Source organism: Exophiala oligosperma, assembly GCF_000835515.1.
Source record: "Exophiala oligosperma strain CBS 72588 unplaced genomic scaffold supercont1.4, whole genome shotgun sequence".
Taxonomy (NCBI): domain Eukaryota; kingdom Fungi; phylum Ascomycota; class Eurotiomycetes; order Chaetothyriales; family Herpotrichiellaceae; genus Exophiala; species Exophiala oligosperma.
Genome location: NW_015622821.1, coordinates 3,207,936 through 3,233,001, shown reverse-complemented (window position 1 = coordinate 3,233,001; position 25,066 = coordinate 3,207,936). Strand labels below are relative to the sequence as shown.

General features: G+C 50.8%; 9 protein-coding genes across 9 annotated transcripts; 6 read left to right on the top strand and 3 right to left on the bottom strand.

Moving 5' to 3' along the window:
* Positions 1-114: 114 nt before the first annotated feature.
* PV06_05250 (ATP-dependent Clp protease, ATP-binding subunit ClpX) lies at positions 115-2,486 on the bottom strand. Its single transcript, XM_016406233.1, has one exon. It carries the CDS (start codon positions 2,215-2,217, stop codon positions 361-363), a length of 1,857 nt encoding a protein of 618 aa, XP_016264439.1. The 5' UTR covers positions 2,218-2,486; the 3' UTR covers positions 115-360.
* A 454-nt stretch (positions 2,487-2,940) lies between these two features.
* Positions 2,941-5,740, top strand: PV06_05249 (1,4-alpha-glucan-branching enzyme). The gene is made up of 4 exons (XM_016406232.1): positions 2,941-3,244; positions 3,299-3,476; positions 3,527-5,345; positions 5,409-5,740. Exons 1-4 carry the CDS (start codon positions 3,169-3,171, stop codon positions 5,433-5,435), a joined length of 2,100 nt encoding a protein of 699 aa, XP_016264438.1. The 5' UTR covers positions 2,941-3,168; the 3' UTR covers positions 5,436-5,740.
* PV06_05248 (uncharacterized protein) lies at positions 5,527-7,046 on the bottom strand. Its single transcript, XM_016406231.1, has 2 exons — positions 6,603-7,046; positions 5,527-6,541 (listed from the first exon to the last, which is right to left on the bottom strand). The coding sequence occupies exons 1-2, from the start codon at positions 6,913-6,915 to the stop codon at positions 5,811-5,813; spliced, it is 1,044 nt and encodes a 347-aa protein (XP_016264437.1). The 5' UTR covers positions 6,916-7,046; the 3' UTR covers positions 5,527-5,810.
* Positions 7,047-7,258: 212 nt separating this feature from the next.
* On the top strand, positions 7,259-9,051 carry PV06_05247 (uncharacterized protein; the record flags this gene model as incomplete). The annotated part of the gene is made up of 2 exons (XM_016406230.1): positions 7,259-8,085; positions 8,139-9,051. Exons 1-2 carry the CDS (start codon positions 7,541-7,543, stop codon positions 9,049-9,051), a joined length of 1,458 nt encoding a protein of 485 aa, XP_016264436.1. The 5' UTR covers positions 7,259-7,540.
* Positions 9,052-10,009: 958 nt separating this feature from the next.
* PV06_05246 (uncharacterized protein) lies at positions 10,010-11,888 on the top strand. The gene is made up of 3 exons (XM_016406229.1): positions 10,010-10,334; positions 10,393-10,445; positions 10,507-11,888. Exons 1-3 carry the CDS (start codon positions 10,239-10,241, stop codon positions 11,549-11,551), a joined length of 1,194 nt encoding a protein of 397 aa, XP_016264435.1. The 5' UTR covers positions 10,010-10,238; the 3' UTR covers positions 11,552-11,888.
* Positions 11,889-12,496: 608 nt separating this feature from the next.
* PV06_05245 (uncharacterized protein) lies at positions 12,497-14,086 on the top strand (the record flags this gene model as incomplete). Its single annotated transcript, XM_016406228.1, has 4 exons — positions 12,497-12,548; positions 12,602-12,670; positions 12,725-13,563; positions 13,619-14,086. 4 exons carry the CDS (start codon positions 12,497-12,499, stop codon positions 14,084-14,086), a joined length of 1,428 nt encoding a protein of 475 aa, XP_016264434.1.
* A 696-nt stretch (positions 14,087-14,782) lies between these two features.
* PV06_05244 (hsp60-like protein) lies at positions 14,783-17,572 on the top strand. Its single transcript, XM_016406227.1, has 2 exons — positions 14,783-15,130; positions 15,183-17,572. Exons 1-2 carry the CDS (start codon positions 14,884-14,886, stop codon positions 16,685-16,687), a joined length of 1,752 nt encoding a protein of 583 aa, XP_016264433.1. The 5' UTR covers positions 14,783-14,883; the 3' UTR covers positions 16,688-17,572.
* Positions 17,573-17,690: 118 nt separating this feature from the next.
* On the bottom strand, positions 17,691-20,435 carry PV06_05243 (uncharacterized protein). Its single transcript, XM_016406226.1, has 6 exons — positions 19,972-20,435; positions 19,841-19,911; positions 19,585-19,781; positions 19,150-19,527; positions 18,756-19,093; positions 17,691-18,673 (listed from the first exon to the last, which is right to left on the bottom strand). Exons 1-6 carry the CDS (start codon positions 20,146-20,148, stop codon positions 18,197-18,199), a joined length of 1,638 nt encoding a protein of 545 aa, XP_016264432.1. The 5' UTR covers positions 20,149-20,435; the 3' UTR covers positions 17,691-18,196.
* Positions 20,436-22,760: 2,325 nt separating this feature from the next.
* On the top strand, positions 22,761-24,736 carry PV06_05242 (uncharacterized protein). Its single transcript, XM_016406225.1, has 4 exons — positions 22,761-23,301; positions 23,355-23,459; positions 23,512-23,879; positions 23,938-24,736. Exons 1-4 carry the CDS (start codon positions 23,104-23,106, stop codon positions 24,536-24,538), a joined length of 1,272 nt encoding a protein of 423 aa, XP_016264431.1. The 5' UTR covers positions 22,761-23,103; the 3' UTR covers positions 24,539-24,736.
* Positions 24,737-25,066: the final 330 nt, after the last annotated feature.

The following is a 25,066-nucleotide window of genomic DNA, read 5'->3' as shown; positions in this document are numbered from 1 at the left end:
ACCCTCTTGAGAATGATTGAGTACGCACTACTATTCAAAACCCGGTCATCTGAAGCGAGTGTTTCGTGGTTCACCACACGAAATAATTTGGCTACGGGCTATTCAACTACATTTCTGTATTCGAGTGAGCCCATGAAAGCTCTAACAAGACCAATTTGAGATGCTCGATGTCTCAAAAAGCTATCTGCCTCCCTCGTGTGTTGGTGATAAAGATACAGTGATTGCATTGTCATTCTTAGCTTCGGAACAAGAGTCGTAGCAAGCGGTCAAGAGAGAGAATCAGCAAGTAAGAATGCATCATTATCATCACCATTGATCGAATTCTGTCATCAAAAGCGGTTGACTGACAAACAGCAACATTCAGCCACTCCCAGCCGCCACCGTGGTCTTTGTCCTCCAATCTTCAAAGCTAGCAGTTATGCTCTCACTCTTCTTGGGGTTGTTGCGCTTCTGTTGGTCTTCCCAATCACCTTCTTCCTGAGCAATCATGGCATGAAACTTTCCGCCCTGCCCTCTGCCAAAATAGACTGCACCTTCCTCTCGTTTGGCTACTCGCTCGGTAACCAATACATACTTCACACTGCTCCCTGGTGCTTCGAACATAGCGTCTCCAAGAATAGTCTCCATCTCGGTTCGTAAGGCTCGTGCTCCGGTACCCATAGTGAGTGCATTTGAAGCGACAACGTGCAATGCAGGGGTGGTAAGTCGAAGCTCAATGCCGGACAGTGAAAAGAGCGTAACATATTGAGCCACCAGACTATTCCGTGGCTCTGTTAAGATCCGCAAGAGCATGGAATGTGTTAGAGCGGACAACGCAGTTGTCGTAGGTATCCGCCCAATTAGTTCAGGAATGAATCCATAAGATTGGAGATCGGCAGGAGTGACCAAATCCAGAGCATTGAAATAGTTCAACTCAGCCGACATGCCATCCACTGTGTGGTCTTCAGGCGCTGGTGCTGGGGTGAAGAATGGTAGGTGCTTTCGGTATAGCTCTTCTTCCTGCGAACCCGGCAGAATAGGCACGGGAGCGTTGTCTGTAGACTTTTGATCTCGAGCATAGGACCGTAAGTTGGAGCTCGAGCGCACACTGGCACCAAACCCAATGCTTCCCTTCGTTAGCCGGTCCAGAACATGCTTTTGGAGACCGACAAAAGCACCACTGAAGATGAACAGAATATTATCTGTTCTGACGTTGTAAACCTCGCCCTTTGCAGGTGTAGCTGCACCACCACCTCCTCCAGTCGAGAATCCTGCGCCCAAAGGACTATTCGTCGGGTAACTCTGTGATTGACCGCCTGCCCGAGGGGCGTTTCGTTCAGGTTTGGCCTGTATCTGAATGGTTGTCCCCTCAATGATCTTTAACAAGGCTTGTTGTACGCCCTCTCCGGAGACGTCTTTGCCGTGACTGACTTTGGCCGTGGCAATCTTATCGACTTCATCCAGACATATTATTCCCCGTTCTGCTTTCTCAACGTCGTAATTGGCAGCAGCCAATAGACGATGGACACAGACTTCGGCGTCTTCACCTATATAGCCTGCTTGTGTAAAAGGAGTGCAATCTGACATGGAAAATGGCACTGATAAGACTCTCGCCAACGTTTTCGCCATGAGTGTCTTCCCAACGCCACTGGGGCCCAGTAACAATATATTTGATTTTTCCAGGGTAAGAGGGCTTGTATCTACCAAGGGCATTCCACTCGGTCGTGCGTCGAATGAGGAGACACGGCTACTACCTAGTCGGATGGTAGCTTGTTGACCAGGAAATTCATCCTCGACTGGGTGGCGCTCCCTTCGCTCTCTTTGTGCCATTAACTCTTCCTCCTCCTCCTCCCTGCGTTGCAACTCTTGTATCCTCTGATAGTGATTGAAGACCGCCACACTAAGCACTTTCTTACTCCTTTCTTGGCCAACGACAAATTGATCCAGGTGCTGCTTTAGCATCTTGGGTGTAAGTCTCGGCGTAGTGTAAGATGCCGCCCCGCCCAGCGGGCCACTGGTAGGCTGTCCAGGCTCATATGATCCGGTGAAGGGTTGATTTGCGAAATCAGAACGGCGGAATTGTGACGAAGATGGACGGGTGCGGCTGCTGGAGAGGGACCGTCTGCTCAAGGCAATATAGGAAGTTCGCAGTCGATGGGGGATGGCGGCAGAAGACGCAGCCATAGTGCCGTCAACGGCAGGGCAAAGGAAGACTGGCAGCGCACCGAAAGCCTGCATAGCAGCGATGTGCTTCTTGACAGATGATGATGTTCCTCATACGTTGTGTGGCCAAATGTTGAGAAGATGAATCTCAGGATGAGTCGACGCATGCGGAGCTCCACGCCTGGCCGTCTTGATAGTCATAGGCTCACCAGGGTTACGAAGGAGATAGCGCGATAGATCGCCGTCTCTCCGCATGCAAGTGTGTCATGCCATTCCAGACGGTCACGTGCACTGGCTCATTCAGGACATCTCAGTACCGCGATCTGGAGTATACGGGCATTCAGTGTTTCTGACTACATGGTAAAAGCCTTGTGTATTAAGCTGCATATCAATTTGAGCCCTAGGAGCCGTAATGTCTCGTCCCATGGTCACACTTTTCGGTCGCATCACATTGTGATACGACATCGTGGCATACGGCTTCTTAGCTCCTGCGGCGAGACAGGACGATGGTTAATCCGAGTTGACCACCGATGGTATGGTGACTTCTATGAGACTAGGTCTAGGATTCGTGTAGGAAACGTCTAGGCCTACTGTCATTGTTTTTAAATGCCTCGAATACTTCTCATTGGCATAGCGCCTGAAAGACATCGGAACGGAAAAACTCTCGGAGGCAGTTAAAGCATGTGCAGTTTTTGGCGGGGTTGGATTTGGTCGGGACGCCCCTTTGGTGTTTTTAGGCGCCTGCGATGCCTGTGGTGCCCATGAAGCTCCCCCCACAACTGATGTCATCTCGCCCGTAAACACCTTCGCTAACATCGATCTCATGCCACAAGCGAGTAAACAGCTCATTGCCATTCAACATTTTGCGTCAGGGTCCCCAGAACCCTCCACCGTCTTCATTGCTTTCAGAAGGGGTGAAATAAAGACTTATTGATCACCAGAATACTCCCATTGTTACAAACACGATTTCCCCTTCTCCCTTCTGCACCTCGAACCCCTACAAGCTCGAAGCTCGTGCCCTTCACTATGGCATTGAACCAAGCTTCAGAGAATTCCGTCATGGCGGCACCGGCGGCAGGTGGTGCTGCACCTGATGGTACAGGTACGTCAAGGACGACAACAACATACTTCAGTTCTTTGCTGACTCTTACTACAGGCGTAATTCAACTCGACCCGTGGCTCGAACCCTTCAGGGACGCCCTCAAACACCGTTTTGCTAAAGCTCAAAAGTGGATCAAGTCAATTGACGAGACGGAGGGTGGGCTAGAGAAATTCAGTCGAGGATACGAGAATATGGGCTTCACCTTCAGTCCCAATGGAGATATAACATACCGGTATGCGGCCAAGGCTAGCTGTTTCGATCGAGTAGCTGACCTGATGACAGTGAATGGGCACCAAATGCTGAGCAAGCCTACCTGATCGGAGAGTTCAACAATTGGAACAGAGACTCTCACCCAATGAAGAAAAATCATTTTGGTGTATGGGAGCTGCATCTCCCTGCAAAAGACGGAGTGCCTGCCATATCCCACAACACCAAGTTGAAAATCTCGATGGTTATACCCGGAGGAGAAAGAATAGAGAGGATCCCAGCTTGGATTACAAGAGTCACGCAAGATCTTTCCGTCTCCCCAGTCTACGAAGCCGTGCTTTGGAATCCCCCTCAATCGGAGAGATATGTTTTCAAGAACCCTCGCCCTCCGTATCCCAAGAGCGTCCGGATATATGAAGCGCATGTTGGCATCTCCTCGCCAGATCTCAAAGTCGCTACCTACAAGGAATTCACAAAGAATATGTTACCGAGAATCAAATGGCTGGGCTACAACGTCATACAGCTGATGGCTATCATGGAACATGCCTACTATGCCAGCTTTGGGTACCAGGTGAACTCGTTCTTCGCCGCGAGCTCGAGATACGGCACCCCCGACGATTTGAAAGAGCTCATAGACACTGCCCATGGCATGGGTATCACCATTCTGCTAGACGTCGTCCACTCTCACGCCAGCAAGAACACCCTCGACGGACTCAACATGTTTGATGGCAGTGATCATCTCTACTTCCACGAAGGAGCCAAAGGTCGTCACGAGTTGTGGGACTCGAGGCTCTTCAACTACGGCCACCACGAGGTTCTCCGTTTCCTGCTTTCCAACCTTCGCTTCTGGATGGAGGAATACCAATTCGACGGCTTCCGCTTCGATGGCGTAACATCCATGCTCTATACACATCATGGCATCGGTACGGGATTCTCAGGCGGCTACCACGAATACTTTGGCCCATCTGTTGACGAGGATGGTGTTGTCTACCTGATGCTCGCTAACGAAATGCTTCACAACATATATCCACATTGCATCACCATCGCTGAAGATGTTTCAGGCATGCCAGCGCTCTGCTTGAAGCTCTCCCTTGGAGGTGTGGGATTTGACTACCGCCTTGCCATGGCCGTGCCGGACATGTACATCAAACTATTGAAAGAAAAGTCCGACGACCAGTGGGATATTGGCAATATTGCATTCACTTTGACCAACCGTCGCCACGGCGAAAAGACGATTGCGTATTGCGAATCGCATGATCAAGCCCTAGTAGGCGACAAAAGTCTCATGATGTGGCTCGCCGATGCAGAGATGTACACACATATGTCGACGCTAACAGAATTTACACCTACCATCGAGCGCGCAATGTCCCTGCACAAAATGATTCGCCTTGTCACCCATGCCCTGGGAGGCGAAGGGTATCTCAACTTCGAGGGCAACGAATTCGGACATCCCGAATGGCTTGACTTCCCGCGCGCAGGAAACGACAATTCCTTTTGGTACGCGCGTCGCCAACTGAACTTGACCGAAGACCATCTACTGCGATACAAGTTTCTCAACGAGTTCGACCGTAGCATGCAATGGACCGAGGAAAAGTATGGATGGCTACACTCACCACAGGCATACATCTCATTGAAGAACGAGACCGACAAAGTCCTCGTATTCGAACGTGCCGGGCTGCTCTGGATCTTCAATTTCCATCCCACCATGTCCTATACAGATTATCGTGTAGGCGTCGAGGTGCCAGGCGTGTACAGGATCGTGCTTGACACAGACGATCCTCAGTTCGGCGGTCTCGGACGCAACGCGAAGGAGACGAGATTCTTCACCACAGATATGCCATGGAACAACCGCAAGAATTTCACCCAAGTCTATATCCCAACAAGGACCGCTTTGGTAAGTCTCGTTGAATCCTTACTTGACGATCTGGCCAATATGCTAACGGCTCTGTGTGTGTAGGTCCTGGCTCTTGAGAGTACATTGTAAGGAGCAATGAAACGCTAAGGTTCATGTCGAAAGGCGCACATGCAGAATGAAGGAATGGACGGTTATGAAACAACAAGCTGTCACGTCGATGTTTTGATATATCAATGTTGTTTAGCACATTCAAAAAAATGGTCGATGAGGGAGATCTCATCTTGAACTATAGCGTAGCTAGCTACTTGGTGAGAATGCAATATATGTCAAAAGTGGAGTGCATAAAACGCATGCTTTCGCAGAGGATTCATTTACATCGTTCCACGGAGTGGAGGGTATCAACAGATTATAATCAACCACCTGGCGGGTACTGTTCGCCAAACTCATGTTCTTTTCTTCTCTTTTTGATACAAAATGCCAGGTGCGAGCTCAGTCTGTCCGCTCTCACCTGTGGCCGTTTCCTTGGCCAAGTCTCCTTCCCAGGTCCCACTCTTCCCTGCACACTCGCATCGCCAGACCTGGCACGAGATCCTCCTCCTTCTCCTTGGCCCGGTTCCACCTGGCCTTGCCCAACAGCCAGTCGGTGAGGGTCACCACCTTGCTCGTCTTGTCGAAGCTGCTGTCCTCGTCCGCGTGCTCGATGGTGTGGCTCGCTATGCGACCCTCGGAGTCGAACGTGAAGATGAACAGGCCGGCAAAGTCGTCGTCGTTGCTGAGGTTGAAAATGGGCTTGTCGCCACCCAGCAATTTCGACAGCCCTCTGTTGACGCCGCCGTTGGAGGTTTCGTTGCCTTGCGCGGCCGACGACGCCGAGAGGTCTGAGGCTGCCGCGGCGGTGTGGCCGTTCTGTTTGGGTTCGGTCTTCCAGCGCACGACCAGCTTTTCTGCGCTGAGGTCCGCGGGGTCATCGTCGCCTTGTGGTATGGCGTATGTGTACCCTGTCCGGACAATCTTTTCCGAGATGATCTTCAGCTTCACGTTTCCGACGATGGGTACACATCCCCAGGCGACCGGGGAAGTCCATAGCGCGGCTCGGTACGCGACCTTGCCCTTGACGGCCGGGAGATGGGGGTGCGTCGAGGGGAAGAGGTGGAGTGTTACGTCCGGGGAGAGGATCTCTTGAGGGAGTGGTTTCGTGAGGATGTCGGGCAGGAGAGGAGACAGTCGTCGTAGTGCTATCATCTTTGGTTAGACTTTTGTTCACTTTGCAAGTCCTGCTTGGAAGGGAAATCTCACTTTTGCCCAGTTTCAGCAGTCGCTTGTCCGGCGGTTGGTGGTCATTGTCCTTCCCCGGCGGTGGGGTCCCAAGCAGTTCATCCGCAGGGCCGAAGCGCGGTGAAGAAGCAGTAAACCACAGTTCTGACAGTGGTTCTGGCCTGACTTGTGCCAGATGTCTCTTGGGTAGGATCTGACGCGGAGAACTATTGCCAGCTGAGGTAGACTTGTGCCGGCGCCGACCAGGTAATGTAGATGAAGGTCTACCGGTCCATGAGGCAGCTGATGGACGGGTTGTGGCTTTCGGAAGCTTGCGCATTAACCTGGAGGTCATCTAGGCGGAGAAAGCATAGCTGGTGATAGTCTGGTTGTGAGTGTTTCCGCAATGAGCAAGCGGGTTGCTCTGTTGCTGATGTCCAGATTGTCAATCGGGTCTATTGGAACTGCGCAGGTGGTGCGAGGAATATATCTACAGTATCTAAAACTAACGGCATCGAATCGACTGAGAATGACGTCGAACCCCAATAAGGCTAAGGCTCTCCCTACGCCACGGTATTTGTCCTCGTACTCGTATTGGTTTACGAGTATTCGTTCAGTTGAAACTCTTCGCAATAACATTTTTCCGGCTCTCTCCCACCCATCTTGACTTCGCACAGCGAGGCTTGTTTGCTGTTTGGGAGCATAACGGCGACCTCTTCGGCCGGTCGTGTAGCGCTCTGCCTCGCATTGTAATGTCGTACGTGCCTGTATTCGATCAACATTGCCCTCTCGAACGAGCACACACTCATTCCACGGGATGATCCACAGTCTACGCTGCAGAGGTCGGTAGTTGTGCCGATAGCCGGCTTTGCGGGGGATGATCATTGTGTTGTTTGCTCTCTCTTAAATCGATGACATTCCCATTTTCACATCCTGACCCAGGAAATGAATGACCTCTTCTGGCGCAACTGGTGTTCGACATGCGCGATGAGGAGGCACGAGGAGATACAGTTGAGCTTCAAAATACCCTCACAACCGTGACCGACTGGGATGGACCGGACGATCCAGACAACCCTCGCAACTTTTCTCTGAGAAGGCGAACATGTTCGACGATTGCCGTGACGTTCCTGGCTTTCGTCAGTACCCTTGCCGCCTCGGTCTACAGTCCGGGCCATGAGCAAGTATCGAGTGCCTTTGGCGTCTCCGATGAGGTGGCATTACTACCGTTGTCACTGTACTCGTGTGGATTAGCATTCGGCCCTTTGGCAGGAAGTCCCATGAGCGAGACGTTTGGGCGCAAAGCCGTCTTCCTGACCACGACGCCCCTCTTTGCTCTTTTCACACTTGGTGCTGGGTTCTCACAGAACATAGCATCCCTCATAATCTGCCGTTTCTTTGCCGGCGTCTTTGCTTCACCTGCGATCAGTTGTGCTTCGGCGACCATCGTCGACTACACTGCAGGACGATATCGAGCCGTATCTCTGGCTTTCTACTATTCGATCCCGTTCTTTGGGGCTGTCTTCGGGTACGTATATTCGAGCGGGACTCATCCCGGGCACTTTCTAACATTAGTCTCAGGCCTCTTCTGGGTGGACTTCTCGTTGAGAAGAAAGACTGGCGCTGGACGCAGTGGGTCACGCTATTCTTCATTGCCGCCTTTTATATTCCAATCCTGTTCACCAAAGAGACGTACAAGAAGACCATACTGCAACGACGAGCTCGCAGGTTGAATGTGCACCAGGTGATGCCTCAACAGAAGAATTCCATCCTCGCCACCGTCAAACACTTTTTGACGGCCTTGTTCTTTCGACCAATTCACATGGTCATCACCGAGCCCATTGTGACTTTGGTATGCCTGTACAACGGGTTCCTTTTCGGTCTCATGTACACCTTCGTGGTTGCCTCACCGTGGGTCTTTCAGCACTACTACGGCTTCGACTTGACGGGACAATCTCTGTCTTTCCTTGGTTTGATGGTCGGAACTGCATTCGCACCTGGCCCTCTTATCGTAGTCGACCTATACCTCTACCAGCCACGCCTCAGGAGCTTTCGAGCAAGTCACTCTGACACCGAGGTATTTCCTCCCGAGTACAGACTGTATCCGAGTATAATTGCGTCCTTCACCCTGCCAACCTTTTTGTTTATCTTTGCTTGGACGTCACGACCAACGATTCATTGGATGGTCCCGATCGTTTTTCAGGGGTTGACGATAATGGCAACTGTGATGATTTACTCGTCCGTGAATTTGTTCATGGTCGATGCTTATGGACCTCTCTACGGTGCCTCGGCAGCTGGAGCTGCGATGCTGTCACGATATGGGTTGTCAGCCGCGTTTCCGCTATTCGCCCTCCAACTCTTCAAAACACTAGGAGTTGGCTGGGCCACCACGTTACTCGGGTTTTGTACTCTAGCTATGGCTCCTATACCTTGGCTGTTTTGGCGATATGGAGATCTTCTCCGTGCGAAGACAAAGTATGAGACAAGTGTATGAACGAGGCTCTAGATTCAATGCACAATTTATAATACCTGCATTCTCTCTCACAATAGTTGTCACTCTTGAATTCCAGAAAACGGAGAAAATGTCGGTTGTAAATGGTCCGCAGAAAAGACCGAATGGCAGCATGTACATAAGGGTATATAGGAGTAGTCAGGGGCTCAGGAGCGACAGTTGATTCCTTTCAGTGATTCGAATTGTTCATAGTCCTGTCAACTGCAAATAGTCCTTGGCTGAGATCATAGCGTCCAACGTAGCATTGACCACAGATCTCTTTGAAAATGTCAGGAGAGTGATTGGCAGTCTCTGCCACGTGACCACAATCCTTGTATCACAGCCTTGTCAACTCCCCATTCATGTTCTTCTAGAACCTATGGTATGACTGTAGGATGTATAAAAGACAATGAAATTGACGATGCATCTGCATGACTAGACTGTACTCACAAGTATTTCAATCACACCATCTTCCGTTGTCCATCCTACCTCGTTTTCTTGATAGTTTGAGGCTAGACGTCTGCCGAAAGAAGCATGCTCAAGCATAATCCACGCAAGAGTGGCATGGGACAACAGGGAGTTCTTTGGCTTATCTAGAATGATTAGCTACTCAAAGGGACCGTCTTCAAGTACCTGCGGATACCGAGAGTTGAGAAGTTCTTTGCGCACGCCGAGAGGTTTCCTGAATGTGCCACACTGTCGTTTTAAAAAACCGACAAAACACTATGAACATTTTGCAATTCAACTCAACTCAACTCAAATTATCATCTTTCCCGCTCTTTCATTAATCACGAGCTCCATCTATTTTCTTGGGAACGAAATAGTGTCGGTATCTCCTGGACGTCGTTGACGATTGCTTCCCTTTGTACTGAAATGAATGAAGGGCCTCAAAGCAAGAAAGACGTTGTTGCAACCTGTCAGTTTGCTCAGAGACCCCATTGATCAAAGGAGTGTAAGTCCACACAAATCCATCTCATCAAAGAAAATAACAAGACAACTGTTAGAGTCCAGCGATTGACAGTTCTGAGAGGGCTATTTTAGTTGAGACGTCTTTTCCAAACATAAGATTCCAAGTGTCATCTCACAGTTCTCACCTTCTGCAACTGCCACAGGACCCCCATCATCCAGGCCAAAGTTGTCGTCGACACTTCTTAGCTCCTCATAGACTGTCGGACCCAGATCCTGCAATCATGTCGGCGAAAGCACCCAGAAACACACGCAAAGCCACACCAGAAGATCAAGTTCGTTTCTTGATCGTGTGTTGCAGGCATTCATTCGGGGGAAGAGTAGGTCCCAAGGATACATTGTGACTTTTTGACCAAGCATACAACTGACCAACGCCAGGTCGATCATGCTGCTGTGGCAAGAGAGTGTGGAATCACTAGCAAGGGAGCATCGTGAGTAGCAGGATTCGCTCCATGTGATATTGGTGTCACGAAAGCTGAACCACAGATACAGGGCCAAGCGTTACGAAAGACTCTTGAAAGCGTTCGGCACACCTGAAGGACTAGGCCTGGAGAACACCGCAAACGACGCTGACGATGATGATGACGAAGTTCCACTGGCATCAGCTTGGTACAAGAGAAAGGCGACAGATGATGCTCCTGAGGCAAGGTCAGCCAAAAAGCAAACCAGGAACGTACACCTCGGGGATAGACCGAAGGCGAGCCCTCCAAACATCGCCAAACCTGAAATCGCCAGATTGGGATTCCCGAAGAGTCAAACTCCTAAGGTCGAGCGAGGATCATGGGACACGTTGCGCATACCGACGGGCCGGGGTCCTCCCATCGATCCGCGAGCGATGCGGCGTTGGTCGCCGGTCCATGTTCCTCCTGATTCAACTCCTCCTCCTGTTCGCTTTTCTGCCGCGCCAGGTCCCCCGAATCAACGAGCAATGCACATGCCGGCCCCGACTCCGTCTGTTCGCTCTTCTGCTGCACCTGGTCCCATGAATCGGCAACCGATGCACATGACGGTCCAGGTGCCTCCTGCTCAATCTGTTCCTACTCACCCTGCTGCGCCAAGCCCCATGAAACAGCGGGCGATGCATATGCCGCCGCCTCCGGCTACTCCTGCTCCTGCTGGGGTCCTGCCACCTCTTCCTGTCCCTGGTTACTGGGGAGCATTGGCGGCCGAGTACTATAGGATGTCAAAATTGCCAGAGATGCATGGTTATTTCCCACCTGACAGCGCTGTGGTCGGGCCTGATCTGCCCAGAGGTGTTGTCATGGGCTATCAAGAAGCAAGCTTGTTTGGTTGCCATGAGGAGGCGCGCCCTCGCAGCCCATTCGAAGATCCAAACGCCTTCAAGCCGATCATTGGACAATATTACCCCATTCGTGTGCAACCACTTCCTACTCTTGGAGCCGACAAGACCGTCAAAGGCGAGCCCACCAAAAGCGAGACCAAACTTCCACCTCAGCCACAGGAGGTCCAGCCAGCTCCCATGAAGGTGAAGACCGAGGACGGTGACCTAAAATCCGGTGTTGTGGTCGTGGAATAGCTTCGATTCGTCATTTGAATGGCCAAATCGGCGGGCATTGTCAGAATCGAACTAGTGGTGGTGGGTTTGGCAACCTTTCGATGTTTATCAAGCGAGAAGAAATGGAGTGGAAGCATGTTTCGAGGACAAAAGAACCCCTATCGAGATCAATGATACATCAAATGCCATGGTCCGAGAATACCTACAGGTAGTACACCTCTTGGATACAATGATGGTGGTCAGGAAGTTCCAAAAGGTCGTCTGTTAGGAATTTGGATGTCGTGAACAGACAACAGGATACAGAACCAATCAATGCGTCCCTCTTCATGATGAGAAGAGAGTCTTGCAAATCGTCGTGACGACGCGTTCAAGGAGATGGCAGAATAATCAGAAGTACGGCGAAAAGTTGTTGTGATGGCGTGCACACAAACTGACCTCCTATAATTTCTCCTCCCAGATTCGGTTCTCCTGCACATCTCCCTTACCACAACCCTCTCACAGCCTCATCGTTTTCTTTCTCTCACTTTGATCTCATCCATCGCAATATCATCACTCAGACCTCCATCAAAACGTTCACAGCCAAGGACAGATCGGTGTGAATCCTGTTCACAACAGATCTTTCTGTAAGGTAAGTCCCTGAGCATCACATTGTCTTTCACCAGTGCCTCGTTCACTCAGATTCTCCCCAACACACAACAAACAAGTTGGTTTCTTTATTCACTCCGTGTGTCCATGGCATCAGTAACCACCCAGATACGACTGTGAATCATGTTGCCCAATCGCGTGTCACCGTCTTCCTCGACTCTTCAAACATCATTCCGAATCCAGTGAACCTGCCAAACTTCTTCACTCTCCCAACCCACAAGGAAAACGTCAACAAATATTGGTTGGGATGATAGCAATACCAGAGATCTAACATTCAAGACAAGACACAGGTGGTGACTCGGTTTCAGTGGCCAATTCAAGATGTCTCCTCGACGTGCCCGTGCTACCAAGCGCAATCTTGTTCGCTGGACTGGTGAGTCTTGAAGATGTCTTCCATTCAACAACCGATCTTTAACATTGCTACAGATGACCTCGACAAGGAAGTGTTGCTTGTTGTTCAATACGCTTGTGCTGAGGCTGGAATCAAGATACCTTGTAAGACCTTCCCACCTTGCTGTCGATATTCACGCTAACCGGTAAATCAACCAGGGGGCAGAGTTGCTGAAATCATGGGTCCTCATTTCACCGAAGGAGCGATCGTTCAGCATCTCGCGAAACTTCGTACCTTGATGGCAAAACTCGAAATACCTGTCCCACCAGCTCTCAAGCGTGGTATGCTGACCAAGACACCATCAAAGGTGTATGGCAATGTTACTCCCAAACGCACCTTCGACCGCATTGAGCCACTCTACACAGGCAGCCCCAATGCAAATGCCGACACCAGATCCGTCTACGAAAAAGCAGCTAGCATCAAGGTCGAAGAGGATGGATCTCCAACTCCGCAGGGAAAGGGCCGGATGCGTACTGGCGGTCGTACTCGCAACATGAGTGATGACGACGACGACGAAGAAGATGATGATCCTGTCCCAGAGACCTTGTATGATTCGGACGCCAGCCCAAAAAAGAAGCGTCGTGCAACCAAGAGCAAGAAAGTGGACACAAGTGCCGTTGATCTGCCAGCAACTCCGGAACGGAAGGTGGAGGAATCGGGAGAAAGCTCAATCAGCACCATTGAGCAATCCACTGGTCCAAGTCGCCGTACTCGAGGCATCAAGCGTGACTATACCTTGATGGATCCAGTGCTTGATGACATGGATGCCGATGTCGATCAAGATGACGATGACTCTGTCGCTGGTAATGATGACTCTTCAGATCCTGGTGAAGAATCAGCAATGCCCGCGGGCAAGTTTCAGGACTTTCCTACCCTCGCTCCCTCTGACATCGACATCATGGCAACAGTTAATGTCAACGATGATTTGCCACACCTGGGCTCTGACATCTTTGGAGAAAATGCTGCCAATATCAATGCTCCCAACGTCGACCCCTTTGTAAGCGTTTGCAGTTTTTTCGGCGCTTCGGATGCTTTACTGACCTTGAAAACAGACCGGAGTGTCTGGATGGCACGGTGTCGCTGGAATGTTCGCTAGTATGCCTGCTGCAAGCTTCCCCCCCGGTACAGTCAACGGCGCAGCTCTGTGGAGGCCAAACAGCCTCTACAATCAGCCTGAAATGAACCTGCAAAACTTTGATATGCCGTTGGCTTTGGGAACTGGCCCCATGGAATTTGCGCCCGAGCTGTTCCGTCAATATTCAGTTGACTCGTCCTACCAGACCAGCCGCAACGATTCAGTAGCCACTGGAATGTCTTCGTTTACTTCTGCGTCCGAGTCTCAGCAAGATCGACCTCGGGCCCGTTTGGCCGAAGCTGCAACATTCAAGGTTGACAACCTTGATGATTTTAGCTTGGATCCACAAGAGAAGCCAGGTCCGGTCTTGAACGAGCACTGGAACGAGGCATTTTCTCAAGACATGGACGAATTCGCCAGCACTGGCAAGGATTTCAGTGTCTAGGTAAGACTATTGTCCAGTCAATAACGGCATCGAATGACAGCTAATTGCATTTGAGGTAGACCCTTCGAACCTGACTTCCACAAATTGTGATTACGCATTGCACAGAAGCGTGGGAATTCAGTGGAGTCATTTCGAGGAAGATGACAATCTGGATTTTTTGACGGAGAGGCATGCGTGGTGTAGTCCGGGCAGAGTTTCATCCGTGGAAAGAAGGAAGTGTCATGACTATTGCTTGAGCTTTTCCCCCTTCAGCAGTCACCAAGTCGGCCGACAGATCTTTCGTTGAGACTCTCGCCAGATTTCCAAGAGATGAATAATTGCTGGCTGCATACCCATTCTATTTGACATGTGTGATGAAATGAACGAAGCTGGGGAATGATGAATTACGAGGGCGGTGCTATGAGGAAATTGAAACCACAAAAAGAACATAGATTGACAACAACAGAGTTGTACATTATCCAAGATGATTTCTTGCTTCGTGATTCCGACCGTGAGCGTACAACAGAGAGAAGCTCGAGAGGATATCCCATCATTACCATCGTCTTCATAAAAGAGCTGTCGGTGGTTGCTCGGCCTTGTCGGCACAAGGCTCGATGCCAAGGCGCTAAACCCAAAAGGTGGTAGGCTGGTTTCCAGGGCCTTCGAAGCGAATCTCCAAAAATTTTATGGCTGCTCGACACCAGCATATGAACCTCTCGTCTTCCGGCATCTCTTCACCTTTATCATCGTTGCTTGCCTGTCGTCTTCTATTTCCTTCACTCTAATTGTTGTGTTGGTAGTCTCCAGTTGTGTCAATCATGCAGCGCGCTCTGTCCTCGGCCGCGCGATCTTCGCTGTCTTCCTCCTCTCCATACTCCAGATCCGCCGGCAAGAGTTTACAACAACTCCGATTCGCTCACAAAGAGCTCCGATTCGGTGTGGAAGGTCGAGCTCAGTTGTTGAAAGGTGTCGAGACTCTTTCAAAAGCTGTCGCGACGACACTCGGTCCCAAGGGTCGCAATGTGTTGATCGAATCAAGCTACGGCTCACCAAAGATTACCAAAGGCAAGCACCCAGCTCATTGAGAACGTCGACGCATCTGCTAACTACGGGCTAGATGGTGTCACCGTCGCGAAAGCTGTCACTCTCCAAGACAAATTCGAGAACCTCGGTGCTCGACTCATCCAAGATGTCGCCTCCAAGACGAACGAGGTTGCTGGTGACGGCACCACAACCGCAACAGTCCTCGCTAGCTCCATTTTCTCCGAGACCGTGAAGAATGTTGCTGCTGGATGCAATCCTATGGATCTGAGAAGAGGTACACAAGCGGCTGTTGAAGCAGTCGTTGACTTCCTGCAAAAGAACAAGAAGGACATCACCACAAGCGCCGAAATCGCCCAGGTCGCCACTATCTCTGCCAACGGTGATACACATGTTGGCAACCTCATCTCCAATGCTATGGAGAAGGTCGGAAAGGAAGGTGTCATCACAGTCAAGGAAGGAAAGACAATCGAGGACGAGCTCGAAATCACCGAAGGCATGCGCTTCGACCGTGGCTTCACCTCTCCCTACTTTATCACCGATACCAAGTCCCAGAAGATCGAGTTTGAGAAGCCTTTGATTCTGTTGTCTGAGAAGAAGATTTCAGCTGTCCAAGACATCATCCCTGCCCTCGAAGCCTCTACTCAACTGCGACGACCTCTCGTTATTATCGCTGAAGATATCGACGGTGAGGCTTTGGCAGTCTGTATCCTGAACAAGCTCCGAGGTCAATTGCAAGTGGCTGCTGTCAAGGCCCCAGGCTTTGGTGACAACCGCAAGAGCATCCTTGGTGATATTGGTATCTTGACGAACGCCACCGTCTTCACGGATGAGCTTGACATCAAGTTGGAGAAGGCAACCCCAGACATGCTCGGATCCACCGGTAGCATCACCATCACCAAGGAGGACACAATCATTTTGAACGGTGAAGGAAGCAAGGATTCCATTGCCCAGAGATGCGAGCAAATCCGTGGTGTCATGGCTGATCCTACTACCTCCGAATACGAGAAGGAGAAGCTCCAAGAGCGTCTGGCCAAGCTTTCTGGCGGTGTCGCTGTTATCAAGGTCGGCGGTGCTTCCGAAGTTGAAGTTGGTGAGAAGAAGGATCGTGTTGTTGATGCTCTCAACGCCACCCGTGCTGCTGTCGAGGAGGGTATCCTGCCCGGCGGTGGCACTGCTCTCATCAAGGCTGCTGCCAACGCTCTCAAGGACGTCCAGCCGAGCAACTTCGACCAGCAACTTGGTGTTAGCATCATCAAGAATGCCATCACCCGTCCCGCACGCAGAATCGTCGAAAACGCCGGTCTCGAAGGTAGCGTCGTGGTTGGCAAGCTCATGGATGAATTTGGTGGTGACTTCAACAAGGGCTTCGACTCTGCCACTGGTCAATATGTTGACATGTTGTCAAAGGGTATTGTGGACCCTCTCAAGGTAGTCCGCACTGCTTTGGTGGATGCCTCTGGTGTCGCTTCGCTGCTTGGTACCACCGAGGTTGCCATCGTCGAGGCTCCAGAGGAGAAGCCTCCTATGCCACCTATGGGCGGTGGCATGGGCGGCATGGGCGGTATGGGAGGCTTCTAAGCGCAGCGTTAAGCTCCGCGAAGCTGCCTTTCTCACTGCTACTTGCCGCTTGTCCTGGGACTTGTGTCCAAATTTCCTGCGTTTTAGCGACTGTATTTCATTTGGCATAGCTACACTCTCGGCGAGGACCAGGACGGTTGACATTTTCTCGACAAAAGTTTCGGCTCTCGATGGTTGACCTTCAAAATGATTGCATCGGAACCGTTGGCGAGAGATTTGTCGATCGAACTTGTTACTGCCCACCTACCATCACCTAACCTACTTGTCAAGAGACTTTGTACATTGCGATTTTTGTCACACTACTCCACTCAACATTGTTTTCTTTCTTCGGAAAGATTGTGTGTGTTTTTTTTATCTACGCCAAAAAGCTTTTCCATATACAGGCCGAGGTCGGAACAGGGGGAACGGAAACGGTCAATCAATTTTTGTTTGGCGGGATTCGGATCTGGGTCGTGATTGTGGTCGTGGTTTGTGGATGTCTCGACGGTGATGAGAAGGCAGCGAGATGAGACGACGGAAAAGAAGTGAGTAGGCAGGCACTCTTTGCCTTATTCGAAAACCCAACGGAGCTCGTCGGTGGTCACCGGCGGGTAATTTGTATCATAGCCAGTCCCGTGTGTGGGTAGAAGGAGAGAGAGAGAGACATTTGTGTAATAAAAGTCGAAAATTGTAAAATTGCATCACAGTCGTTCTTAGGTTCTGTATATCAACCGCGTTCTCCTTTGGGATTGTCTGTGCTATATAGATTGAATGGATGGCTTTTTTTCCCCTCGACTTTGTTGTACTCGATGACAATCCAAGGGGGCAGACTCCTACAACACAATCATATCCTTCGCGGTCAGTACGGATACATAGCAGTACATGACTGGGAGGGCAGGAACTCACCAACCAGAAGTAACCTCCTTGCTTTCTCCTGCTACAACCCACTGGGATCTGACCTTTCTACACACGCTTTATGTGTCCAACACTCCCGTCGCAAGAACTACTCGACAGAACACTTTTGAAAAAAGAAGCGTTTAGAGAGAATGGCTTCTATTTTGCTCTTCTTCCTTTTCTTTTTTTCACAACAACGAAGAAGAGAACAACAACAACACGAGCGGAGCTATGTACTAAAGGGATAGGACGGTATAAGATGGTATGTACCGAGTATAGATGACTTCGAGTCGAACCCCCCAAAAAAGTAGAAACGCCAAAACCCCTTTTCGACGGCCTGAGAAAAAGTCTTTCACACCGTCATCAGTCTGATTTTTCCGGTTGTGGGTTCATCGAAGGGGGAAAGTTCGTGAGGTGTGTGTGTGTGTGTAGGTGCAAATGGTCGTTAGATTTGACAAAATGTTCGAAACACACACACCAATCCGATGCAGGTGGAAAGAATGACACAAGAAAAGAGGTGAGGTCGTCCGAGAGAGCCACAAGGAAGATGATTCACGGCGGGGGCCATGTGCAGCCACAAAAACAACCCCCCTTTGTGATGTATCCTCCCCACGCCTCTTGTATGTTTCTCCTCCCTTAATCATGTGCCTCGACCATACCAATGGCGCTGGCGTTCAAACCGGGCCAATTTTTGCTTCCCCAGGCGAACCAGTACCCGAGCGAGGCCAGGACGACGGCGACGTAGATGGGGAGGGCGTAGTTCATGTTCGTGCCGGTGACGGGGATCGTGGTGGGGAACGGGAGCCAGATGGTGAGGTAGATGGTCCACACGAGTGCGATGATGTTGATGGGCACGGCGAACCCCTTCCACATGCGCCAGCCTCCGTACTGGACCGCGGCCCCCGGTTTGTCGCTCAAACGACCGGTCAGGCGGGCATGCAAGATGCAGCTGATGGCGATGATGTACGACGTGTACAGGCCCAGCGAGGACAGGGCGGTGAAGGCGCTAAAGGCGGTGGCGGCGGTCGAGCCAATGTTCAAAAGGGCAAGGAGCATGACGATGACAATCGGGAGCCACAGTGCGTTCGTGGGGACGTGGTGTTTGGCGTCGATCTAGTCGATGGCGATCTTGTCAGTGTTTGTTCCGTCATGATCAGGGCCAAAGGCTAGGTAGTGTTGGTATGTTGGTACTTACAATCGCCAGCCATTTGGGAAGAGCACCGTCACGAGCCCAAGCCCAGGTGATGCGCGAAACGGAAGCGACACTGGCTGCAACCACACAGTAGGTGATGAGGATCAGCATCGAGACCAGCGCGTTGGTGGCAGGCCATGACTTTGTCGCGTTGTAGCAGATGTTGACGATCGGGTATGCTGCGTTGAGGACAGTGTTTGGGTCGCCCAGGCAGTACAGAAGGACCAAAATGGTCGCAAAGGCCATGACACCGTTGATGACGATGGTCAAGATCATTGAGCGAGGAACAGCGTGCTTCGCCTTTCGCACTTCTTCGGACATGTGGACGACACCGTCAAAGCCTAGATTGAAATGAGCAACGCAGATCACGACATGCGGTAATTTTGGACAGAAATACCAATGAATCCCCAGGCAGGTACGAGCATTCCTAGGTTGAATGCCACAAAACTACTATCCCATCCCGACTGCGTCGAATCTGTGAACCAAACAAAATGCGAGTCGTGTCTCGGAGCGAGGGTGACGAGCACAACCATGAAGATGATGAAGAGCACGACGTGCAAGATACCAGCCGTCAATTCGAGCCATGGGATGACCCAGAAGGTGTACATGTTCATCAATCCGACGCTGATCAGCAGTGCCCACATGATCAGGGTAAGATGCCATCTTTCTGGCGTGTATCCGGGGATGTTCTCGGCGATCAAGGCTTGCAGAAGCGCAGCTTCACCGGAGGTACTTCCAGCAAGAGCAGATACCCAAGCAAACCAGGTGACCCAACCTAGGGACAGATGTCAGTGGTTCTGCCGAAGCTCATCGAGGTGACATAGAACCCTACCTTGCATCCAGGTAATGAACTTCTTCGTACTGTCTGGAGCCATGATGTGAGTCCAGTGGTACTGCGCACCGGCGATTGGCAAAATGGAGCCGAGTTCAGCCATTGAGTATGCCTGGCAAAGAGAACCAGCGACCACAGCGATACATCCCCAGATCAAAGCTCGTGGGCCACCGTTCCAGAAGGTTGCAGAAATGTTGCTACAATTCGTTCATCAACCAAGATATCCCTCCCTGCAGATCAAGGCATCGGAACGTACATTGCCATGACTTCCCATGATTCCATAAACGTCAAGGAGAAGGCAAGAAGCTGGGCGAAACTGAAAAGTCGCTACCACAAACGTTAGTTCCGTTATCGAACAATCACAGCTCATTTCACGGAACAGCTTACCCTCAGCGAAGGAGCGTCTGTGGCCACAGGGTAGGCCTTTGCAACATGTCTCTCTCCGGCCCTTTCAGATTTGGGCTCGTCTGAGATACGATCAAGAGAAGAGATGGAGTCCTTCCCAGGCTCTTGCATCTCCATGCTGTTGGTCTCGTTTGGGTTCCCCATGTTGACTGTGATCATCGAGGAGTTGGATAGGCTGAAGAGACAACGTGAGGAGACGAGGAAAGGATTTGTTTTTAAAAGAGAAGACAGGCACAGAGGCGGTCGGCACTCGCCCGATCGCAAAAGTGTACCAAGCGCGAACCGAAGTCAATGGTTTCGCTGCGAACGAGCCTAGACGGCTGCCATGTGGCGACGGAAAATGGGTTAATTCGAGAAACGTGGAACTGGAGAGCCGAGGGGTCCCCTTAGGAGTAGGCCAGGACAGAAATGTATCGGGAAGCGATACTAGAAGAGTACTGGAAGGGACTCGATGGAACGCTGAGCAGGGCCGGAGGAGAGTAACAGAGAAACCCTGTCCTGGGGGCGGCCTTGACAATTACGAGTAGAGTCAACACGTTCGATGGAGAGATGGTGGAGATGGCGACATGGATCTGGGTTGCCTTTTTTGAAGCAAGCAAGGGTTCATCTTTGGCCTCGTTCCAAGAAGCGCTGATTCGGGCAGCAAGTGAGGACGATCCGAGCGTCTCTCAAGCACAACTAATGCTGTACGGTGGAGAGTGAAGAAGCTCGAGGGTGAAGGTAGTATGGTGCTTTGACAAGTCGTTGAGGAGGTATCGAGCAGAGCCTAATGCAGACTCGCGCAAAGGCGACTGTTAGGGTCGGGGCAAGCGTCAAAATACGGAAGTTTGTATCCCGTATGTAGAAGCCAACTACGGAGTACTTCTGGTACAATACAGTACGGGGTATATGGATAGGTACCTCTATATTGGATTGATAACAGATGGCCCTGGCCCACATGAGTTTAGAATTACCTCAACTGTACTCCGTACTCCGTAGAGAGCTGGGCCGTTTGAACGCCGGAGATATATGAGGAGGTGAGCTCCAGAACAGCAATCCAAACACACATGATCCGGATGCTATTGTGTAAAGATCAAAAAGACAACAGTAAGGTATCATCCCCTCTAGATGTGAGGGGGGATCAGGGATTGAGGCTGGTCTAGTGAGTACTGTTCTTGGTAAGTGCCATGAGTCTGCTGGATCCAGGTTGCAAGGAAAATCAGTGCTGCGTAGGTGATTCGTGAAAACAATTCCGACGCACTTTCACCGACAGAGTATGTCTCGTGAGAGACGTAGATCCCTGGTCTGCCAATGTCGTATCGGTTGCTGAGATTGGAGGAGGACAACTGGTGAGCCATAGCCTGACATGGGTCTATTGGCTTGCCATGGCTGCTAGAGATAAGGCTTGGGGTCTCATATCGCGAAGGATCGGCCATTGAAGGGGACATGATCAGCGTTGATGGTTGACACTTGCCACAGAGGGACTCCGAAGAAATCCGTAGAGGTCACTGCCCTTGTACTTGTAAGTGAAGTGTCTGTCGACGTACTCGCACTTTGTTGATTTTGTCTTTGGATATCCAAGGGCCGTGCCGTGGTTGACAGGAAGTGGTTCTTCACTCCTCCGTAGACCGGGATATGTTTTGTGGGAAGACATGGTCTGCGGACCATGGGCATCCATGTCTGGAACAAATTAGATGCCGGAGGATGATGCCGTTACCGGAAGAGATCTCATGCAGCGTTACTCCATCGATAGGATAAGAGGCAAGAGGGAGATAGCAACAACCAACCGACTCCTCGTCCTCATTCTCCTCCTCAACATCCCCTGTGGATACTACTGTGGAAAGTCCCGCCTTTAGCGTCTCACTAACCGTTAGATCAACTTCAACTTCCTCTTCCCCGACGACGATCCCGTTCTGAATCCACTCGAGAGCGAGTAAATGGCACATGAAAAGTCCACCAGACCTTGGCGTAATTGTCCTCCGAACATGACAAGGAATCTAGGCCCAAGCCATGGCCCCACCGTCGGATACATCAGCGTGGTGAGCATGATCTTTGTGGTGTGCAAGTCACCTGTATTTTTGTCAAGAGTCGCGGAAGAGCAAGGCGGTAAAGACGTCAGTTAGAAGGAACAATGTCCTGAGTGAAGGGAGAGTGGCTAATAGAGAATACGGAGTGCTACAGAATACAAAACACCGACGACGAAGATCACTTGCCTGTTGCTGATAAACGAGAAGACATACGAGGCAAGGATATCCATACTGTACTCTGGCATGGTAGCAGAGCCCCCAAGCAGAAAGAACCGCCGTTGGCTGTACATGCGAGGGCCAAGCATGACCTGCTGCTCCTCCTCTTCCTCCCTTGCACACTTGGTCTTGATACTGTACAGGGCTCCCTGGGGCTTTTGGCATGATCTTTACTCATGTAATGATGTGCAGACGCGGGTCCCCCGTGTAATTGTCTTCTAGATCACTCAAGCTCGCCAAATTTCCAATGAGCATGGGATTCTGGCAATCTCTGGCCACTGTGACGCTGCGCTACTTGGATTGTACAGGCCTTGACAGGCCTTGACGAGGTGAGTTGTCTCCGTTTCCGCCCCGTCCTTGCTCGCTTTACGGAGTAATGCATGTTCTGTCTCTCGTTTCTCCCCTGGTCCATTCGTTACTGATCCTCAGAGGCTTCTTCTATATGAGGTTTAGTCTTTCGAACCCTGTTCGCTTTGGCAGAGTGCCATGATCTTAGTCCATACCACGAGCAGCGGCAGATCATGCGAGCACAGTTTCTAGACGCTGTAACAACCTCGTCGGGCGACAATCAGCAGGCACCGTGATTCGCGACGAGGTTCGTTGGGTTTCGGCTGGTCCATTAACCCTCCCCGTACATACATGTGCTCAAGTCGAGCATACAACTTCAAAGCGTGCTTGTCTCCACGAAAGCGTGCGTTCCTGCATCGATACCTGGTTAGACCGTTCATCTATGCTGAACTCGGTTTGAGTGGCTGAGCATCGGCTGTTGAGCATGTTGTCTCTGTTAAGAGTATCCAATATCTATACAAGAACGCCTGGGCGGCCTCTCGTTCCACCCCCATCTGCTGGATCTCAACCTCAAAAATAAAATCCCCTTGCCCTCTCGCCCAAGATGTCTTCGGGTGACTATAATTCCCCGATCAGCGCACCTCTGGGGAGTCTGTCTTCTGATGAGGCGGGGCCATGGATCATCGTCTGCGGTTATATTTTCATTGTGCTCAGTGTTATGACCATCTTTATAAAACTGTTTACAAGATTCAAAGCAACGAATCGCCTGACTCCGAACGACTATTTCATCCTCACTGCGGCGGTAAGTTGATATGCCGTCTACTTTGTTGGTAGGGAATGCTAACACCTGTACAGTTCCTGGCGTTATGCCAAACCATCACCATCACAGTGGCCGAACATTACGGCCTGGGTAGAAAGCGTCCCAAGGTATCCGATGCAGAGTTTGAATCATTCCAAAAGGTATTCTTTGCCCATATCATTTTCGGTATTTCCTATGCTAAGACAGTCAAAGTCAATCTATGCAGCAGATATTCTCCAGATAGCAGCGCTAGCAGCTTCCCAAGCGTCACTTACATTCTTGGTCATTGCCATCAATCCCACCCGGAAGCTGCTTCTCTCCTGCTACGCTATCCTCGGATATCTGGTGGCGTGGACGATAGCGAGTATCATTGCAGTATCATTCAAGTGCAGTCTTCCCGGTCCGTGGAACACTAATGGCAACAAATGTGTCGACCTTTTCGCGCTGAACGTCGGCATATATACCCTCAACATCCTGGGTGACATTTCCATCGTGGTTGTGCCTTTTATCATGATGCAGAAAGTCCAAGTGTCTTCGAGCAAGCGATTTGTTGTTAGCGGTCTCTTTGCGTGTCGACTTGCGTATGTACAAGACAATTCTCTGACAGTGTGTGAGCAGAGCTGACAGCGTTCGTTTCAGGGTCCCGGCTTTCACGATTGCAATGCTCGTCTTTAGGAGGCGCGAATTCAGGACCAACCGCGGCCGGAACGATCCGACGTGGTACGCGCTCGTACCTCAAGTCTTTGCCCAGATCATGCTGAACGTGTCCATCATTGCTGCATGCATTCCCTCGCTCAAGCCATTCCTCGCCGACATCAAACCGGGATTGATTGTGGTCAACATTCCCGAGCACGAATTGACAGCATCGTTTGTACGACATTCCAAGAGCAGGAGCGAAGGCAAAGGCACTACACTCAAGAATGGTGGGGGTCTCACGCGGCTCGCCAGTCGCTTTGGACTTACCACTCGCGGTGGAAGTACGCTGAATCCAAGCAGTGGCAGTTCGGGTCTATGGGGAGAAAAACAAAAAGAGGCCGTCACTGCCATGGAGAGAGGATACAATCGCCCTCACGCCACCAAGGCGAGTAGCAAGGTTGAGAACGATCGCAGTGAAAGTGTCAAGGGGCTTACGGATGATGTGATCCTACATACGATTGACTACAAGGTTGAATATGAGGATCAACAGAGTGATGCTGATGGTATCCACGACGGTCCAGGTGGGAGTCCAAGGCGTATGTAAATAGTTGCGGCCACATGATTCACTTGTGATACAGTGTGTGTCAATGTTGCGATCGGGAGGGTTTTTGGGATGGAGTCGTTCGGGGTGGCGTGTCTGTATTGATTATCGTACGGATCCTTACAAAGCGCCATGGCCTGGGCGAGGTTGTGTATCTCTTGTAATCTTTTGTCCTGGAAAAGGAATGCAAAGATGTCTCACAGAGTGCATTTGTATCATTACTACTTGAAAAAGCAAGTCGGTGTTAAAATGGTAAGACTGGATGAATATGAACGTATATAATAAATACCCCTTGGTTCGTTTTGTCGAAATGAAGAGGATGAAGGTGGTTTATTTTGTTTGTCTTACAGTAGACGTGCTGTATCATCTCCCGGACGCAGAACGCATGTTCGCAGGTAGTAGGGAGTAGCTGTACAGCGCATGGGCAGGGGGGGTCATTCACCGGCAGTCCATTGCCTGTACATCGTTATAGGCTACCCTTTGCAGTTGCCTAGAAATGGCCAACGGAAACGCCTAGCGAAGCAAGCACCG

Bases quoted from the DNA above. Each gene is read 5' to 3' on its own strand.
- PV06_05246 (XM_016406229.1), top strand. From the start codon at position 10,239: ATGTCGGCGAAAGCACCCAGAAACACACGCAAAGCCACACCAGAAGAT. The intron at 10,335-10,392 runs GTAGGTCCCAAG...GACCAACGCCAG, and splicing joins GGCATTCATTCGGGGGAAGA to GTCGATCATGCTGCTGTGGC. The intron at 10,446-10,506 runs GTGAGTAGCAGG...CCACAGATACAG, and splicing joins ATCACTAGCAAGGGAGCATC to GGCCAAGCGTTACGAAAGAC.
- PV06_05250 (XM_016406233.1), bottom strand. From the start codon at position 2,217: ATGCAGGCTTTCGGTGCGCTGCCAGTCTTCCTTTGCCCTGCCGTTGAC.
- PV06_05248 (XM_016406231.1), bottom strand. From the start codon at position 6,915: ATGACCTCCAGGTTAATGCGCAAGCTTCCGAAAGCCACAACCCGTCCA. The intron at 6,542-6,602 runs GTGAGATTTCCC...CAAAGATGATAG, and splicing joins ACTGCTGAAACTGGGCAAAA to CACTACGACGACTGTCTCCT.
- PV06_05249 (XM_016406232.1), top strand. From the start codon at position 3,169: ATGGCATTGAACCAAGCTTCAGAGAATTCCGTCATGGCGGCACCGGCG. The intron at 3,245-3,298 runs GTACGTCAAGGA...CTCTTACTACAG, and splicing joins TGCTGCACCTGATGGTACAG to GCGTAATTCAACTCGACCCG. The intron at 3,477-3,526 runs GTATGCGGCCAA...ACCTGATGACAG, and splicing joins AATGGAGATATAACATACCG to TGAATGGGCACCAAATGCTG.
- PV06_05243 (XM_016406226.1), bottom strand. From the start codon at position 20,148: ATGATCACAGTCAACATGGGGAACCCAAACGAGACCAACAGCATGGAG. The intron at 19,912-19,971 runs GTAAGCTGTTCC...CGTTTGTGGTAG, and splicing joins CAGACGCTCCTTCGCTGAGG to CGACTTTTCAGTTTCGCCCA. The intron at 19,528-19,584 runs GTAGGGTTCTAT...ATCTGTCCCTAG, and splicing joins GTTCATTACCTGGATGCAAG to GTTGGGTCACCTGGTTTGCT.
- PV06_05244 (XM_016406227.1), top strand. From the start codon at position 14,884: ATGCAGCGCGCTCTGTCCTCGGCCGCGCGATCTTCGCTGTCTTCCTCC. The intron at 15,131-15,182 runs GCAAGCACCCAG...ACTACGGGCTAG, and splicing joins CTCACCAAAGATTACCAAAG to ATGGTGTCACCGTCGCGAAA.
- PV06_05242 (XM_016406225.1), top strand. From the start codon at position 23,104: ATGTCTTCGGGTGACTATAATTCCCCGATCAGCGCACCTCTGGGGAGT. The intron at 23,460-23,511 runs GTATTCTTTGCC...AGACAGTCAAAG, and splicing joins AGTTTGAATCATTCCAAAAG to TCAATCTATGCAGCAGATAT. The intron at 23,880-23,937 runs GTATGTACAAGA...CGTTCGTTTCAG, and splicing joins CTCTTTGCGTGTCGACTTGC to GGTCCCGGCTTTCACGATTG.